Here is a 19,103-nt window from a genome sequence, read left to right on the forward strand (position 1 = left end):
ACGGTCACATCTCAAAGGAGAACATTTTTTTTCTGCAAAGTATCGTACTTAAAATCCCCATAGCGTCAACCTTTTTTCAATCAAGCCAGATTCGACTGACTTAATACAGACCTATTCCTAGTAAGGTTCTTTAGGCATATGAAAGTTCTTTTTAAATAGGGTTCTGATTCAAGAAGTAAATCTAAAAGGGATAGACAAATTGTGGGGTGAGTCTTATAAAGGCAGCATGCCAACTGAACGTGAACTATTACCAATGTAGATTTAAAACATACCCATCTCTTGTGATCCCTGGATCCATCATTTTTGTCTGTATTTTAAGTCTTCTACAGTGAGTGTGCGTTACTTTCCAAATAAAGAAAAAAAAAGCTGCGTAGACACAAACACTTGTAGATGATCTGGGTTTAGAAGCTCCTAAAGACAGAGGGCTAACTAAGGGTGTGATCAGAATGTCTCTTCCGCTTCAACCGCCCTGCGGAGTATTTCCCAAAAGTCCTCTTAGGTGGAAAGCTGGTCCTGCTCTACCCTCATAAAGCAAAGTGTAGCATTTCTGTGATGAGGCCAAATTCCACAACACATGTAAAAAAAGAACCGAGTATCATCAGAAAAACTGGACTTTGGAAAAAAAAATCTTCTTCCCTGGTGCTGCAAATGTCCACCTGGACATCAAGAAGGAGGCTGAATACAATGATTAACAGCTGCCACAGGCAAAGGATGAAGGTAAGTGATGAGGGCCACAAAACTCCACCAAATGTATGAGTTACACTGATGCCCTTAAGGCTGGCCTGGAAAATCACAGCAATCATCAGTGACCAATTAAAAACTCAAACAGCTCAAAAGTAGTCATCGCAACCAAGTGCTCAGGTGCTGTTGCATAATCATGTTGACACATGTAAACAAGGTTCAATATACCGTAGTTGAAAGGGCGGGCAGATGAAGCAGCCTGCATCCCGCTCCACACTGCGGCCTTCAGGCTAACCCGTGTTCCGCTTTCACAAGCGCTGATCATCCTACGTTAGCTACTTGAAAAGACTTTCCACAAAGACCTGAGCTTTACAAGGGATGAAGTGGGTGACTCAGCAGGAGGGATGGGTGCCTCTGTGGTAATCCAATAAACTTGGCACATGGACCATTACAGAAGTATACAGAGTGAAACTAATTGCTACAATATTTCCTTCCTGAAGTTATTATGAAACTGCATATAAAACAGAGACTATTTGAGCACAGCCAGACTGAAGACTGGTTCACTGTGGTATATTTAAAAGGCCCCAGTGAGAGGCAGCACTAGTGTCTCCCGGTCTTCTACGGATAAACACGGCAAAGGAGCCACACTCCTGTCCCGTGTAATCGGTTTTGAGTGATCCCAGATTCTGTCAACAGTTAACGGTGTATGTTCCCTTAACAGAGGCTTAAAACTGGCTTCTTCACTAGTTCTCAAACCTCACAGTACATCATAGCTTAATCGAGGAGGAGGAGGAGGAAAAGAGGCTTGGAAAGAACTTCATTTCCATTCTGCCCCTTCTGCTGGCTGCCAGGCTGATGGTTTTCCCTGTGATTATGGAGCTACTGGTTTTCAAGGCTACTGTGGAACTAGAGAGGGAGGGAGGGGAACAGGGCAAATGAAATGCCACAAGGCCAGCTGTTCCTACCGAGATTCATTCGTTTTTCCTAAATAAATGCTCCCCAGACTGCTGCAAGACCAGCTAATTTCTAGAATTCTGAAAAAGTTGATTCTGGCATATTTTGCCCGTTTCCTCATTGTTTTTATGGATGACAGCATTCCAAGAATCCTTACTCCCTCTTTTTCACTGACCTCCGTATCAGACATTTAGAGACCATTTTCTGCCCAACGAAGTCATTCTGAATATGTGTCACTGTTCCTTTAAGTTAATGGGAGGTCTAATGAGGTCCTGAAACAATTAGGTCTCTCTGGTGACTCAGGGCAGCTTCCCGGAGACATGAGGCTTGGAGAGAACTCCCTCAGATTCCAGAGGAAAAACTAAGGGAATAAACTATTTAACGGAGGGACTGTGAACTAATGCTGGGACCCCTGGAACACAGAAGCTAAATGCTGGCTGTCCTGAGAACCTTTTTTCCCCACTTCGAGCAAGCACAGCTTTGGAGCTCTGGATGCCTGGACGCAAAAGATGGTTTCCCAGAGGCAGATAACAGCCCTGAGTCCAATTGTGGGAGCGTCTGCCATTTGTACGGGGGGAAAATGGGAGATGAACATTTAGGGATTTTTTTTTTTTTGAGGTCTCAAGAATTTTAAGGAAATCCTGTCTTTTGAGAGGTCATTTTGACCAAAACCTTGTAGGGAAACTAACACCACCAAATTTCTCAGACTCTCTTCATCAACTTTGAGAACTGTCTGTTATTCTGCCAAGCACTGAATTAAAACTAAAATGTTACCCTAGCATTTGAAGATTAGACACTGTCTTGGAGGAACTGCCAATGAGAATTCACAAAATTCTGTGAATATGGAAACAGATTACAAAACTGAGCAGAGATCAAAATCAAACAGAAATGACTCTCAGCACTTGTATTCATTGTTTGCACCAGCAGTTATATGCACATGAAATAATAAAGTTATAAGTCAAAGCTAGTGTGAGCAATAGGCATACAAAACCAAGCAATTTCTACAAATATCTTTTAAGAAACCTATACAAAACATGTCCCGTTCAGTACTACGATGACACCTGCCATCTGAGCCACCTCCTTCACACGCAGCAATGAACTTGGTGAGAAGCAGCCGGTAAGTGGTGCACCAGCAGCAGGTGCACGGGGAAAGGTGTGCATTTGAAAAGCCCTTTGGAATGACTGATGCATGAGCTCCAACACATTGACTTATTCTAGTAAGAAATACCAAGGCAAGTCAAACCAGAATGTTTGCCTCCAGAAAAAAAGAATGGCAGGGCCAGCAAAAAAACAAAACAAAAACAAACAAACAAACAAACAAAACCCAGGGAAGCAGTTGTCTTGGAATCTGCTTGACTGCAGATTAGATACACAGGAATTTTTCTTGCCAGGCACATGTTGGTAGCCTGAAGTAATGCTTGCTAGGGTCTTGGTTAGAGTCATGTTGTGGTGTCCTTAAATCCCTACTCATTGTAAGAGGGCTTAAAAAGGAAGCTATAGTAATTTTAAACTAGTTCCTCATGGTTAGGAATATAACAGAAAAGTTGGACTATATCAAACTAAAAAGCTTCTGCGCAGAAAGGAAACAGAGTAAAAAGGTAACCTGTAAAATAGAAGAAAATATTTGCAAACCAAAACCATTAATACCCAAAACATATAAGGAACTCCACTACTCAACAGCAAAACCAAACAAAAACAAAAACCCAATTAGAGAATAGGTAAATGACCTGAATAGACATTTCTCCAAAGACGACATACAAATGACTGATGGTGTCTAAGAAGGTGCTCAACATCACCAATCATCAGGGAAATGCAAATCAAAACCACAATGTGACAGGTCACCTCCCTGCTTTCAGGATGGCTATTATCAAAAAAAACAAGAGATAGCAAGTGTTGGCAATGATGTGGAGAAATTGAAACCCTTATGCACTGTTGAGGGGGACTATAAAATATACAGACACTATGGAAAGAAGTATGGAGTTCCTCAAAAAAATAAAAATAGAACTACAATATGATCCAGCAAGCTCACTACTGGATATTTACCCAAAAGAATTGAAATCAAAATCTCGAAGAGATGTCTGCACACCTGTATTCACTGCAGCATTATTTGTAACAGTCAAGATGTGAGAGCAGTCTAAACGTCCATCGACAGATGAATGGATAAAGAAACCGTGGCTAAATAAAGAAACAGTAATTATGCGACACGGCCGAGGTGTTAGCTAATGCTACCGTGGTCATCATACGGCAATGTACGGATTTTTCAAATCAACAGGTCGTACATCTAAAACTTACACATTACACAATTATAGCTCAATAAAAAATAAAATATTACATATTCACACATACACACACACACAAAATATTAAGTCATGGAAGATAAAGAAAGGATGAGGAACTGTTCCAAGTTAAAGGACACTTCACAGACACAACTACTAAGCCCAATAAATGAAGCTTGCATTGTATCCTGGACAGAGTTTGGAAAAAAAAAAAAAAAAAAGGTGAAATGGAAGACAATGGGATAACTGCTGAAACACTCAGACTGGACTAAGAAACAGGGTCAATATTAAAACATCCTTATTTTGATGATTGTACCATGGTTATGTAAGAGTGTGTCCTTGTCTTAGGAAATCTACACTAAAATTAGGTGTAAAAGGACACAATTCTGTAACCTGCTTTCAAATGGTTAGAAAGCAGGTCTGTTTATAAAGTAAATGTGTAAAGTAAATGGACAAAATGTGAATTTTTGAATCTGTTTAAAGAATGTAAGGGGGATCATTGTACTCTTCTCATAATTTTTAAAAATTTTAAACAATATCAGGACGCCTGGGTGGCTCAGTCCATTAAGTGCCTGCCTCCGGCTCAGATCACGATCCCAGGGTCCTGGGATCAAGTCCCGCATCAGGCTCCCTGCTCCGTGGGGGGTCTGCTTCTCCCTCTGCCTCTGCCTGCCCTCCCCCTGCTTGTGCTCACTCACTTTTTCTCTGACAATAAAATCTTAAAAAAAATAAACGATATCAAAATAAAAAGTGAAAAGGAAACGTACATATATCCAAAGGAATATTTAGTCTTTAAAAAAAGGAAATCCTGCAATGTGTACCAATATGGATGAACCATGAGAATGTCCTGCTAAGTGAAATAAGCCAGGCCCAGAAGGACAAATGCTGTATGATCCTATTTAAAGGTATCTACAACAATTCAACTCTTAGAAGCAGAGGATAGAATGGTGGTTGCCAGAGGCTGAGTGGAGAGGGACACTGGGAATTGTTAATCAATGGGTATAAAGGTTCTGTTATACAAGATGAATAGGTTCTAGAGATGTGTTATACAACACTGTGCCAATAGTTACCAATACCGTCTTGTACACTTAAAAATTTAAGAGGGTAAGATCTCATGTGAGGTGTTCTTGCCACAATGAAAAAATAAAAGGAGATAGGGTGCTTGGGTGGCACAGTCGGTTAAATGTCCCACTCCTGGTTTCAGCTCAGGTCATGATCTCAGGGTCCTGAGATCGAGCCCTGCGTCAGCCTCTGCGCTCAGCACGGGGTCTGCTTAAGACTCTCTCTTCTTCTCCCTGTGCCTCCCCATCTCTAAAATAAACAAATGTTTAAAAAAAATTAGAGGAGTATATTAAAAAGAATAGGTGATAAACATAAGAATGAAGGATACGTAGCATGTCCATTATAATTCTGGAAGAACAGCGAAAAGAACACTACTTCCGAACAGAAGCTAGATGTGATCAACGATGGATGTGTTCAGAGATCTGCATCTGCAAAGCCCCAACCTCTTAGTAAACACCAATATGAAGGCTGCTGCTTCCATTGAAATAAGTCCGATCAGCGATCTATTGTTTTAACAACATATACTTATTTCCAGACATTGACATCCTCTTGTGAGTGGGTTGTGTACATGCCTGCCTCTCCCTGTGACCTTGTACTACCCACAGACAATACATTATTGCAGAACCTTGAATGAGTGTTTCCTGAACTGACCTAAACCAGACTCTCCCAGAGTCTGGCAAAAAAATGTTTTTCGAAAGTCTGTAGACCTTTCTTGCCAATATGTGTGAAGTTTGTAATATCGAAGTCCTAATGGCAACAGAAAAAAGGTATATTTATTCTCTTACAAAAAGTATTTTCAAACAATCTATTCAGATATCAAACTAATATCTACCTATCCATAAAGAATAGTAATTAGAACTTTCTTGGAAGCTAAGGTAAGGGTTCAATTCAACTGGGAGGCAATGCCAACTGCGTATGTCACATAATTTGGCATAATTTTACTAGTCTTTTACGGTTCCAAGGCCTGGGCTTAATATAACTTTACCAAGATTTGGGGTTTTAGGTTTCCTCTGTTACCCTTCAGACATGACATCACTTAGGCATATTTCTTCTATCAATTAAACTCATAAAATATACGATGCTGAAAAAAAATGAAGCAAGCACTTTGATGGTCTCCACAGCCAAAAGAAACAGAGCTGAAAGGGTTGAATCCAGAGAGTTCAAAGTGGAGGTAGAGAGAGAGAGGGAAACAAAGGATGGGGAGGGCAGAGGGAGACAGAGACTGAGAGAGACACAAACCTCGTAATGAGCCTTTTTTATTAGTTACTGAAATTTTCCGTTTGTCTACATTTCCCATCATAGGACCAGCTAACAACTAGAACAGAACCTGTGAATCAAAAGATTTCCATATATACGTTGTGAACGGAATAAGTGAACAAACAGGCTGCCAACCCATCAGATGAATGGAGAGCCAGTATTCGTCTGAATTTCCTGAGTTTTCATTATATTCCCTTTGACAAAGGCATTTGCTCTTGAGTTGCTAGTTAGCCTGTATATATCCCTATGTGAGGAGTGTTCAGGGAAACCATCTATCTCCTGTGACCTTTAAATAGAGATATTTCTATGTTTATCCCAAATTACCCCCTCTTTTCCCAAACTTTTGACAGATCATTGCCAATGAGCTAAAATGACAATTCCTTAGCCTGGTCTTCAAATTATTACATAAACTGGCTCTAAACTGCTTCCAGCCAGACTCCTCTATTCATTGTTTCCTAAACAAACCATGTGGTCTTACCACTGAGCCACTGCTCATAACACTCTCCCTCCTTCCCCCCTTCCACATGTCTTACTCACTGCTCTTCCACAGCCAGACCACATCATGAATCTCCCCTAGGTTTTATCATTCACTCTAGCCTCTAAAGCTCCGTACTTTGGTTTTGGTTAGGATCACACACAGATATACGCATGTTTTCTCAATCAAATCATAAAAACACCTGACACAGAAGTCAGAAGACGGATTCTAAAACCTGGCTCTATCACTAGGTATGGGTAACTTCTCTGAGCCTTGGCTTCCGCATCTGTAAAATGGGGTTAATAACCCTTTAATCCCTCCCAAAACATTTCATGATGTGTCCTTTATCAGCCACGGATCGTATACAAATAGTTTATGCATCTTTCTGTATGTGATAAGTCTTGCTGATGAAGGCACCGGAACACAGCTGTTGGAAGTTCCAGAGTCATCTTCAATTTTTCTCTCAATCCTATATGGTTAACATTGACTGAGAGCTCACTAATGAGCCAAGCTCTTTACAGGAATTAATTTAATCTCCTAACATGGGAGTCAGGTCCCAGAGCCTATCATCTCTACCCATCAGAGTACCTGTGAGACAGACCCCCAACAGAGCATTGGCCAGATGACTTCCATATCATAGCCTCTCTCAGCTGGTCTTCCATTGGAGAAAAGACCCAAGGAAGAGGCGGAACAAGGGAAATCAGTGTTTCTCGTAGTGGGAAATGCCTGACAAATCTGCCTGTAAGGTGCGCCACATGCCATAATTGAAGCTGTCACCATTTTCACTAGCAGGGCCATTAAAACAAGCTCCTAGCTGAAAAGTCAAAATGTACACTCTTAACCCAAGTACAGTTTTCTCTTTTTACAACTTCAAATAAACAAAGAAATACAAAAATCTGAAACACAACAACCCAACACCTTCAGTTATTTCTGCTTTCAAAATGTGCTGAAAAGTAAAACTGAAAGCCTGTAGTTGCAGATTATTTTTACAGAATCTGCAAATTTAGAGAGTCTTTATTTTATAGATAATGACTGCATTTTCTGGAACCTCAGATCTTCAGGACAAAAGTCTATCAGGTTAAGGAGTTTCTTCACCATCGCTCTTCCCACAGAAATAATATTCCGGTGTTTCCTGTGATGATTGTCTCCTCATTCTTTTTTCTTCTACTCCTTTACCCTTGCCCTTTATTTATTTACCTTTTTACCTTACTTTTTTACCTTATTCTTTCCTTTTCTCTTTCTAAATTCACTGTTAATGAAAATTTCAGTCAGTATCTGCCATCTAATCTGATGAACACAGAGAACTCAAGTTTTAAGAATAATTTTTTTTACTTATTTTTCTTTGTAGTTTTTTCCCCCTTTAAGTTGGACTCTATGGAAATAGCTTAGATTTTTTAGTATCTTTCCATGGAGTTAAGAAAAAGGAACGCATGTAGAACAAAGTATAGATTACAACTCTCAGTAATGAAGACTATAAAAGATCTGAGTTGATTTTGTATAACTTAGGTGCAGAAGAGGGAAGAGAATACAGAACAGTGATCATATTAGAAATTATATCCCTAATTTATATAAACTGGAAAACAAACAGAACTGAGTTCTCCTTGTTGTGAATCAAAGTTAAAAGTGCTTTAGCTTCCAACTATACAGTTCAGAGATTTTTTTTTTAAAGATTTTATTTATTTATTTGACAGAGAGAGACAGCCAGCAAGAGAGGGAACAGAAGCAGGGGGAGTGGGAGAGGAAGAAGCAGGCTCCTAGCGGAGGAGCCTGATGTGGGGCTCAATCCCGGAACACCGGGATCACGCCCTGAGCCGAAGGCAGACGCTTAATGACTGCGCCACCCAGGCGCCCCAGAAATTTTTTTTTTAATCTCATACTATAGTGGTTTAAAGTTAAAAGGTTACATGATTTTCTTCCCCCAACAATTAAAAATGAAGGTAAAATGCTACTGTTGAAATAAAAGAACTCAGAAGAGCTTCTGAGAGATCCACTCTTCTAGAATACCTCTTACTTTACAAGCAAACTGGTACAGAGTTGGTGTTCCCGTAAATCTAAATAAAATCAGGAAAACTGCAGTGAACACAAGTATTTATTGCACTAAAGCCTAATCAACTGTATGGGCCACTAATGCACATGGAAATCTGTCTGCAGGAACTAGGTAACTCCTTTGAGTGTAAGGTCTTAGCTCAGTGCCTCATCAACAGACTGTATTCAACCCATCACATCCGAGATCCCTTCCAGATTCCATATTTGCTATTTCTACTAATGATTCTATTTCTCTTCTAATCAGTCAAACACAAAATTTTCTCTTTACCACTATAGCCACCAAGTCAATTCCGGAACATCTTCATACTTGGCCTTTGCTCTGTTTTTTTACGTACTGTCTGCATAGGCCCAAGCAACAGCAATCTTTTCCTCCAATCAACATCCAGGACATTCGCTAGACCCGACACACCTGAAAAGACCAACCACCCCATGTGATTTCCCATTCCACTGCCTACCAGATAAAAACCAAACTCCAAAATTCAAGGTTATTATATGGCCTCTCCCTGATTCACAGGTACATACTACATGTATTTTTGGTCAGTTCTAAAACATCATAAAAACAAAAATTTGAGGAAACCTCATTCATAATCTCCTCTTTGGTTAAAAAAAAAAAAGTCACTTTTTTCATTTGATAAACTTCCCTTTCATTGCCTCCCCATCTGCAAATAGGTGACAATGAAATTGTATAAATACAGAACTTTTTGTCTTACTTGTGTCATTTGTTTAGGAAACACTTTTTCCTGTTTCTGTGTTAACTTGTTTTATAATAGCTAGATTGATCAGCTAGACCGACCAGCACCCTGATCAGGGTCTCCACTAGCGCCTCTGGGGTCTTTGTGTGAAGTAGAAAAAGGCCCATCCTCTGAGAAGGATCAGCAAAAGCCCCTCCTGTAGGGTACAACTCCCATAGAGACATGTGGACACCCTGATGCTACAACAAGCTATTTACTGAAGGAGAAAAAAATCATCCTGTGCATAAACAGGCAGGATAACATGGTTTGGAAGTTGGAGTCAGGCCAGTTCACTTCGCATCCTGCCTCCTACACTCGTTGTTTGATCCCAGGCAAGCTGCTTAACCACTAGAGACCTCGGTTTCTTTGCAGGGATAACAGTTGTCACTATCTCATAAAACCACTGGGAGCAGTAAATCACCAAAGGCCCGTAGAACAGTGCCAGGCACAGAGCAGACACTCAATGTCTTCCTCCCCAATAAAAATTATATCAATGTTATCTACATCTTTGTGCCTATTTTTAAATATTTTTAAAAAATCAGTCCCATGGGGGGAAAATATTTATCAACAAGGATCTAAATTTGAACTCTTCATCTCTTCATGTAAATTCACTAAAGATAGAAGTGGTCAACAGAATGATGCTATTCAGGAAATGTCATTCCTTTAAGATAATCACCCCAGGAAAAACAGTGAAATTTGTTCTGGGGGATCTTAGGAATAAATACTAATAGAAGTTAACATCTTAGAGGAAATGTGGGTGTTGGTTTCCTCATCACCCTGGGAAGGGTCAGTTGGGGTGACCCTCAAGGCCTTTCCAGCTTTGGATGTATATGATCCAATCTCTCCATTAAACCACCCTCTACCCATCACAAAGCTTCTGCTCCAGAAAGGACAGGTTACATGCCTGACCTTTGCTGCAAGCTTTTGCTCATCTCATGCTTCTTCACTCTACTTCCACCAGAAGCACTTTCCTCACCCCAAACATCAACTCTGGCCGTCACCCAAAGTCCTAGTTAAGATCTGACCTCTTCCTCCAGGCTTGTAGTGCTCCACGGATTTCTTTTAAGAATTCAAAACATTTATTTACTGTCTATGTCACTCCTTATTTAAGTCTAATGGCATGAAGTAATCATTCTTAAAAATTAAAAATTACTTTCTCTTACATCTGAATTAATACAGCCTTTGTCTTAAAAAATCTAGCACGTACACACCTGCATATATGGCAGCACTTACTTTAGCGAGACCTACAGCCCCGTGAACAGAAATCTGAACTGAAGGCACACTAGACTCTAAGCTTACAAGACCGCACAATGCCCAGCTCTACACACTAGACTCTAAGGTTACAAGACCGCACAATGTCAACCTTTTTACCGCTGGCCAAGCTGACAAATTCATGTAACACAGAATCTAATAGCTGATATAATGAAAGATGAATGTCATGTCCTAAGATTCTTATTAATCCATTTTAAATAGCTGAAAAATAAAGTCTGAATACAAAGAGGAGAGTGTGCATCAACATTAAAATTTTCTTTAAGAAACAGTTTTTCTTTAATCAAGCCCCATTTATAAAGTGTCTTAAATTTCTTGAAATCTCATTTCCTCTTCCAAGTTTAACTAACACTTTTTGCCAAGTGATAGAGGATAAGATAACTGAACCTACATTGTTATCTGGAGATTAAGACAAGGGAACTAAAATCTGCCTTTGGATACAGAAGACATATTCCCATCGAACAAAGCTACCAGAATAAGCTACAGAACATGAATTAATAGCCTTTTATGCTTTCCCAAAAAATTATAACATGAATACAATACACCTCAGAGGGTCAAATTCTTAAACTGAGTAATCATAATATGATAACAGAGTGCATCAAAGTTGAAAAGGCTGTGGGCTTTATCCCAGTGCAGGGTGATGGTGAGCCATGAGGTTATCCTATTACAACATGGGGAGCAGTCGCGACACCCTGCCACCATGCACTACGAGCTCTCGCGGGCGTCATGTTCACCCATGACTTACGAGATTTGCCGGTTTGAAGCCTCATCATCAGTGTGTAAACTGACGCTGCTCCAGAGGCAACAGGGGGAGAAGCAGCTCTGGTGGCATTTGAACTGAAGATACTCAGGCACAGAAACCAGTCTGGTGGTGGTGTAAGAAATGAACGGAACCGGAGGAGGAGGAGACAGGAGGATGAGAAAGGACAAAGTAGAGCAGGCAAAGACAATTAGGAGATGGCAGAATGAAACAGGAGGACGAGAAAAAGAAAGGCAAAAAGTGAAAGAAGTATGGGGAGCAGAGAAAAAAAGGGGAGAGAAGGAGGAGGAGGAAGAGAAAAAAAAATGTAAACAATCTTTGGGTATATGAAAAGCAACATGTACCGTATGCCTGTACTTCTGATTGCTGGGGTGGTTTTTTTGTTTTGCTTCTGTTTTTTTAAGTCACAGATGCTATCAAATGACCAAATACAGAATTAGAATCCAGGCACAAATCCATGAATCACACGAGCTGGACTATCACTGATATACATTGTTTAAAAACAAAAGACTAAGCTTCAAGTCAATAGGGGCATGAAAGTTACTGCCACATTGATTTTCTTGGGTTACTAGAACCATGAAGGAAGAGTCAAAGAAAATCCCAATGTTCCGTTCCTCAGCCTGAAACTGTTCAAACACAAGAGCGAAGAATGTGATGTTGGTTTCTTAGTTGGTCATCTTCTAGCACATCTGCCAACCAGAAAGGTCATATACTTTCTGAGTTTCTCAGAATAGCATTTTCATCAGGTTTATCTCTACACTTTGAGTCTATTTTTCTTTTTCTTTTTTTTTAAGATTTTGTTTATTTATTTGACAGAGATAGAGACAGCCAGTGAGAGAGGGAACACAAGCAGGGGAAGTGGGAGAGGAAGAAGCAGGCTCATAGCAGAGGAGCCTGATGAGGGGCTCGATCCCACAACGCTGGATCACGCCCTGAGCTGAAGGCAGACGCTTAACCGCTGTGCCACCCAGGCACCCCTTGAGTCTATTTTTCCAATTTAAAATGAATTCTAGCGAGATCTACCTCGAGCCAACTGTCAAGCAAGTCAGGCTGGACACGGATGTCCCTGTACCATGACTTCTAGAGCACAGGACGACAGTTCTCCTCGAATCAAAGACAGTCCCATATTTTACTGATTCCTCCACTCTTCCACAAACAATGTGCTCTCAATGAACAGTAACTCAAAATTAGGCCTAACAAATTAATAATCAGAAAAATGAATCCTTATTGAGGTGGTAGCTGGCCAATAGGTGATACATTCCAGGTAAGAAATGATTAAAAAAGCAAATTAAAATGTGCTTTGTCAATTAAATTTCTTACATATAATTATATCTATACTACTGTAAGACTTTCCACTCACATACAAAGGTCATTAAGGGAATTCTTCATGCACAACTGGCCTTTCTTCAACTTCCAAATCAGCCTTGTCCGCATGTAAAGTTGACACAGGGTAGCTAGTTATATAGCTCTTGGCCTGTTGCAAATACCACGAGACGGACCAAAGGACTGCTCTTCATTATTATTAAACCATTCAACACCCATTAATATTTTTGGCATATCCAAACATGGAAAATCTGAATGGCTGATTGGAAGCATCGTATTCAGATGTCAAACCCTTCAGCAAAACTGAACTTCATTATTGAGATATTAACTTTCTATGACCAAAACCCAAGTCAAAGGGACAAGAGGTAATTAAAAGACTAATAATATGAAAAGTCTGCAAGCCACATTTTCACTGATTTACAATCTGACACAGAGACCCTACTAGGAATGACCCATACCCACAGGGATCTTCAACACTGACAGGAACAACAGTCACTTGCCAAATCAAGCCTAAAGTAAGTGACATAAATTTTTCAAGCTACAAAGAATAAGCAACAGTGGGGAAGGGGGGCTAATTAATAAAATTTTTATTCGACTATTTATGAACCTGCTCTGGATGTCATCTCTATCTTGACAGGCAGGAGTTCTGATTTACCCATCCATACACCTTGCCTCTAACTACAGTGCCTGCTAAATTAACAGAAGCTCAAAAATATTTTTCAGTGAATGATTATAGGTATAAGTGAATAAACAATCTCAGTGATATTACACCCATTAGTCATACAGATGGTCAGCACCCAACCTTCCTTAGCATGGTGGTAATTCAGCCACAAAAGACTAGAGAAGGAATCCTTAGGAGGAAACAAAAGGTTGACAACTGAGCACACCTAACCAAAGGAACACTGCCTAAAAGCATTTAATCAATAAAAATGATCACTACGGCATTTTGCACCTCTAAGAACACGTCCCACAGAACACACACCTGAGCTACACTGGAAGAAGGGAGGGGAGTATGAAGAGTCCATAAGGAATTCCTGAGATCCTCAAATCTCAAGAGGTGCTGCCTCTACCCAGAAAACAGAGCCTAAATCACGAAGTCAGCATCTCCCCGGTTTTGAAAACGTGTCTCTCGAGTCCGCTGCGTTCTATCATTCCGCAGCAGAACTCTCTTCCTGCGCCGAATGAAGTGTGGTGTTTCCCGAAAACTACTTAACGCTGTAGAGTATTGCCCAAGTGATGATCCCATGAAGTCCTGAAGAAACTCTCATTGGCACCGTTGGAGACCAAGTGCCGTGTGGACAGAACAGCAGCGCGTAGCCCAGGAGCGGCAACGCAAGCGAGGCGCTCTGCGGTCCCAGCGCCGCCTACCGCACGCGCCTCCCTCCTGGTTCACGGAACTCACCGCAGCGCAGAATGTCTTCCTGAGCGGGACACACTGTTGCCCACGGGGGAGGGCAGGTTGCTCCCTCTGTGCAGATCCTCGATGGACCTACTCCAGGGCTTTGATTTGTCCACCGAGCTCTCCACAGTGCTTTCCACGCTTTCAAAATCAAAACTAAAACAAAAGAGAAATGCCACTGAAGACTTAAAAGTGCACGGTCACGCAAATACACGAATGTGCGTAACTTGCTCCTTCCTATGACGCATCCGCACCCGACGACAGGTAGTCCTCGCAAACAAAGGAAACCGAAAAGGCAACGCGAAAGAATTTCCACAGACTCAGAGTTCACTTTGAAAATCCAAAATGACAAACACCAGGCAAGGCAAAAGAAGAGTCAAACAATAGGAAAAAATAAATAGTAATGTTATTATTTGTATTTTACTACAAGGCTTACTAACTTACCAATGGCTAACACTGCCATGGTGGAAGGGGAAGGAAGGATCTTACAGCTGTCTTCATTTTGCTTTAACAAGTCAATGTGTAGGCTTATACTAATTTATTCCTACCCATCAATTTTCACTGAGCATTTTCTCCTAGTGTGTTGGCAAGTGTACTTTTCCAACCATATGTGATACATTACTTGCAAAGTTATGGATTTGCTTTGATTTTGGAATCTCTTCTCAATGTGGTGCTCTTTAAAGCAGGACTGGTGTTTCTCTCACATTTTTTGAGGTTATTACTCATGTTGACCATGTTAGAATAAATGGCAAGTTAAGTTGCTCATTCTTGTATAATTTTAGGAACAAAATTTTTAAACAGCCAGGCCTTTGTTTTCTATGCATTTTCCCCTCCCAAAGAGAGGAGCTCTGCCTTCTCAAAAAAAATTATTTTATCAATTGTTTCTACCTCTAGTTCCACCCAGCAACACCTGATCAGACAGAGAATAAACCGAAGGCAGCTCTAATTAATATCAGACGGAAGATTTGGGCAGCTATTGCAGAAGAGACAGTAACAATACATACTGGCAATAACAAGGATGACTTTTTATAAGGGTACCATTGCCAAAATAAAATATTTTGTTAGAACCATCATCTGTAAACTAGGCAATGCTGTCCCTCTATTAAATACCAATCCAGGCGGTAGCCCCTGACGGATGGTCAGTGAATGGATCTGACAATTTTGTCACGCCTTTGGATGAAGGACACAGACCTGAACAGAAAAGAGGTGGGACTGAGTAATCACATCCTTAAATGCTAAAAATAGAAACCTACAACTGATACTGGAGAAGGTAAGCCTAGGCGACACCCAAGATCACCCATGTCATCGACACTCTCGCCAAGTCACCCTGAAGCCCTCATGTTGTCAGGCTGTCCCATGGGCTTATGCTCCTCTCAGCTCGCCCACCTCACAGAGCAGAAGAAGGAAACACACACCTTGGTGAAGTGTCCTGTTTTAGGAACAAAGCACGAGCCTGCTGGTTCACATTACCTGGGCTAGGCAATGGTCACAAGCCAAGGGACAGTATGAAATTTTTCAGCCCATTAGTTTTAAGAAAGAACATAAATTATGTCTCTCCATATAATTTATCTAAATAAAGCAACACAAAACCAAAACGACTAAGCAGAGAATGTAAAGCTAATGTCAAAAAAAAAAAAAAAGAAGAAGAAGAAGGAAACCAAAGCTCTGGATTCCTATCTTCTGCTGGGTTTGATCTTACACCGCACCTAGAAATCCCTCATGGTAGCACCTCCTTTTCCCATTAGTCTTATGTGAGGGTACATCTAGGAAAACTGGGTGCATAAGCTCTACTATGATGTAGGTAAAAGGTTAATCACAGCGAACATTTAATACACAGCATGCCATCCTTTTCCACTACAACTAAGTCTCTTAGCTCTTCCTTAATTCCATAACTCTTTCTCCAGATTTTAAATGATTCAGCAGGGTAATATTGTTTTGTCATATAATATGAAGTGTAAGAAAGGTTAGCAGTTTTTGACACAATGGACATAGATAAGAAACAACCTTTGGAAGAACACACTATAAAAACTAGGATTGTATTTCAGAGGACAATTTCTTAGAAAGATAAGAACTTGTCAATTGGTGTTTCTTACTCTATTCCATATCATATACAGGAGATATCAAACCTGAAACTGATCAAGCCAGTTTCAGTTTATACTGTAATTCCTACATCCACTAGCGAGGAGTAATTACAGCTTCCTCCTCATGAATTCTCAAGGAAGTGCTAAGGATTATAACATCTGGTTAAGTCTTAGAACTTCTTTGGAGTGATGCAATATAAAAAACAAGTTACTGCTTTTAAAAGTAGCATTGAGGTGGGAAAAAGCACCACCTGGGCCCAAATGTCCTCCGGTCAAATTAAAAATACAGTATTACTTCCTCAATCTGTGTGTGTGTGTGTGTGTGTGTGTGTGTGTCAGAGAGAGCAAGGAGAGAATCTGTGGATACCGCAATACTCTTTGACTAAAGAAGGAAAGGTGAAGAGAATGTCTCATCCAAATGTACACTTTTCTTTTCTGCTGTAAATCCTTCCAGAAGCCTAGCAAATGGGAAAATTTTATGAATTAACAAAAAACAAGGTTAAGTAAATTGATTTTCTTTCCTGCTCTGCTGCAATTTTCCCCCTTTATGAAGGGGAAGTCAAAGCAACACGAATACATATAAAGTAAAAAAGGAAAGCCTCCTGTTTACTCCTTCCAATCCCACTAGATTTGGTATATCTGCAATCATTTTCTCTGCATTTGCGAGCACATACAAATATACACATACATATACATAATTTTTTTTAACAAAAAGAAAGTTACTTTTCTGGGTCTTGCTTTACTCACTTAACAATATACCATACACCTCTTTCAATGACTGCCAGGGTACTCTACCATATGGACATCTGTAACCTGAGCACTAAAGAAAGCACTTTTTAAAATAAGGACTCTACTCTAAGGGTGATTTTTACTCCCCTGTTTTATTTCTGCCTTAAAAGCATTTCCAATAATGATGATATAATTTGCTTTTAGTTACTTGAGTAGAAACAAGCCTCCTTAAACCTTACTACATCTGCTTTTGGTTTCTCCCCTCGGTGAGGTATATATATAATTTTGCCACTCACTTCCAAATTCTGTGACCACATGAAATTCAAAAGCCAACGAGCCAAGTTTTACTTACGTTACCGCGTACTGCGCAAATGATAGATATTCCACTAGAACATCAAGACCTCTGTTTTCTTCATTCAGAAACTCTCTGACCCATCTGTTAAAAAATAAAGACAATTATTACAGAGGTTCATCACATGCTTTGCCATGAGAGCCCAGTGAACACTGTTACTGTTCTGCGAGAAACATTCACCGAAAGGGAGTAACAGAGGAAGGCCTAGATTCCACCACACCTAGTAGGAACTTTTCCAGAGGGCAACTAAAAAAAACCACAGCATTTGGGGGGCACCTGGGTGGTGGAGTCGGTTAAGCATCTGACTCTTGGTTTGGGTTCAGGTCAGGATCTCAGGGTCCTGGCATGGAGCCAGTGTCAGCTCAGCTCAGAGTCTGCTCCAAGACTCTCTCTCCCTCTGCTCCCCCACCCCCACACACTCTAAAATGTAAAAACAAACAAACAAACAAACCCCACTACCAACAACCACAGCATTTCAATGTGCAAGAAGAGGGGGCAAAAGGTATCCATGCACCTCCCTTGCATTTATTTTACTACTTAGGGGACTTAAGATAACCTGTAAGAAGTGTTCTAAAAAAGGAACTTGCTAAATGTACATTTTCCACCACAACTGACCCACAGCCCGTTAAAGGAGCCAAGACTGCACAGGGAACGCGGCAGGCCTGGGACGTGACGACATACGCACTGAAATCCAGGCGTGATTCCAAATCCACATTCAACTCCTTCTTGGAACACAAGCCATAGAAAACACTCAACTAGCCAATGAGAAACCAGTGTTTAGGGGCTCCTGGAAATTCAATAGGGATAATGATTTGCTTAATTTTTTCCATGAATGTTAAAACCTCTTAAAAACTTGCAGGCACCACATACCATTGGCAAAGCCAAGACATGACATACCATGTTTTCTTTTTTTTTTTTCTTTTTGTTAAGTCATTTTAAATAGTATCACCTTGCCTTTGAATGGTGGGTTTGAATGCAGTTCACTGAGAATTTTTACTCGTTTCCATTTGCACTTCATAATAATCCTAAAGATGAAGCAGACTGGCCAAACCAAACCTACAGGTATTGAAGATAAACCCCTGTTACCCCCATTACAGATTGCCTCCAGGGCATTCCTCTTCAAAGAATGTATGATACCTGATTAAACCTTCTCTAGTTTTGAAACTTCAACAGATAATAAGTCAGAAGGTCTGCTACAACCACAGAAATGGAACTTGAGGTACATCGGCCAAATGCATTCCGACACTGGTTGCCTTCCTCCATAAGCACCAAGCAAAAAAAAAGGCCCACCAGCTGTGCACACAATAGCTACTGTGGAAGCCAGTCTTGTAAGTTACTAGAACAAGGGCCGGACCATCGCATTGTCAGCTTTAAGGCTGAGCAACCCTTAAAATCTATGTCTTAAAGGAAGAAAAAAAAGTCTGGTGGACTCAGGATGCCTGTTTTAAAAATTCTGTTTGGGGGCTCTTTTTCCTTTTTATTTTTACTTTTTTGTTTCTTTGTTTATTTTATCCTCAAGCCCATTCTTTCCGTTCTTTCTCATAGTTCCATGTCTCCAGGATGCAAACCCAGCCCTGCAGGTAATCCCAGCAGGCAGCAAACAAAGCAGACGGTTTATCGGTTTATCACTTATCGCTTATTTTCCCCGAAGTGCCTCAGGCAGGCTTTCACAAAATGTAGGCACCCAACACAGCCACATGGAAGCAAA

The 19,103-nt window shown here is 40.5% G+C and overlaps 1 protein-coding gene across 3 annotated transcripts in view; it reads right to left on the reverse strand.

The window, feature by feature from the left end:
* Positions 1-19,103, reverse strand: part of FMNL2 (formin like 2) — a 304,966-nt gene that overhangs the window by 69,527 nt on the left and 216,336 nt on the right. For all 3 annotated transcript variants that reach the window (XM_040644919.1, XM_040644915.1, XM_040644925.1), the window contains exons 5-6: positions 17,396-17,479; positions 14,237-14,389 (exon numbers count right to left, since the gene is read on the reverse strand). In XM_040644919.1, the coding sequence (XP_040500853.1) occupies positions 14,237-14,389; positions 17,396-17,479 (237 nt within the window). The remainder of the gene's footprint in view (positions 1-14,236; positions 14,390-17,395; positions 17,480-19,103) is intronic.

This window comes from Ursus maritimus, unplaced genomic scaffold (assembly GCF_017311325.1).
Source record: "Ursus maritimus isolate PB19 unplaced genomic scaffold, ASM1731132v1 scaffold_1, whole genome shotgun sequence".
Lineage (NCBI taxonomy): Eukaryota > Metazoa > Chordata > Mammalia > Carnivora > Ursidae > Ursus > Ursus maritimus.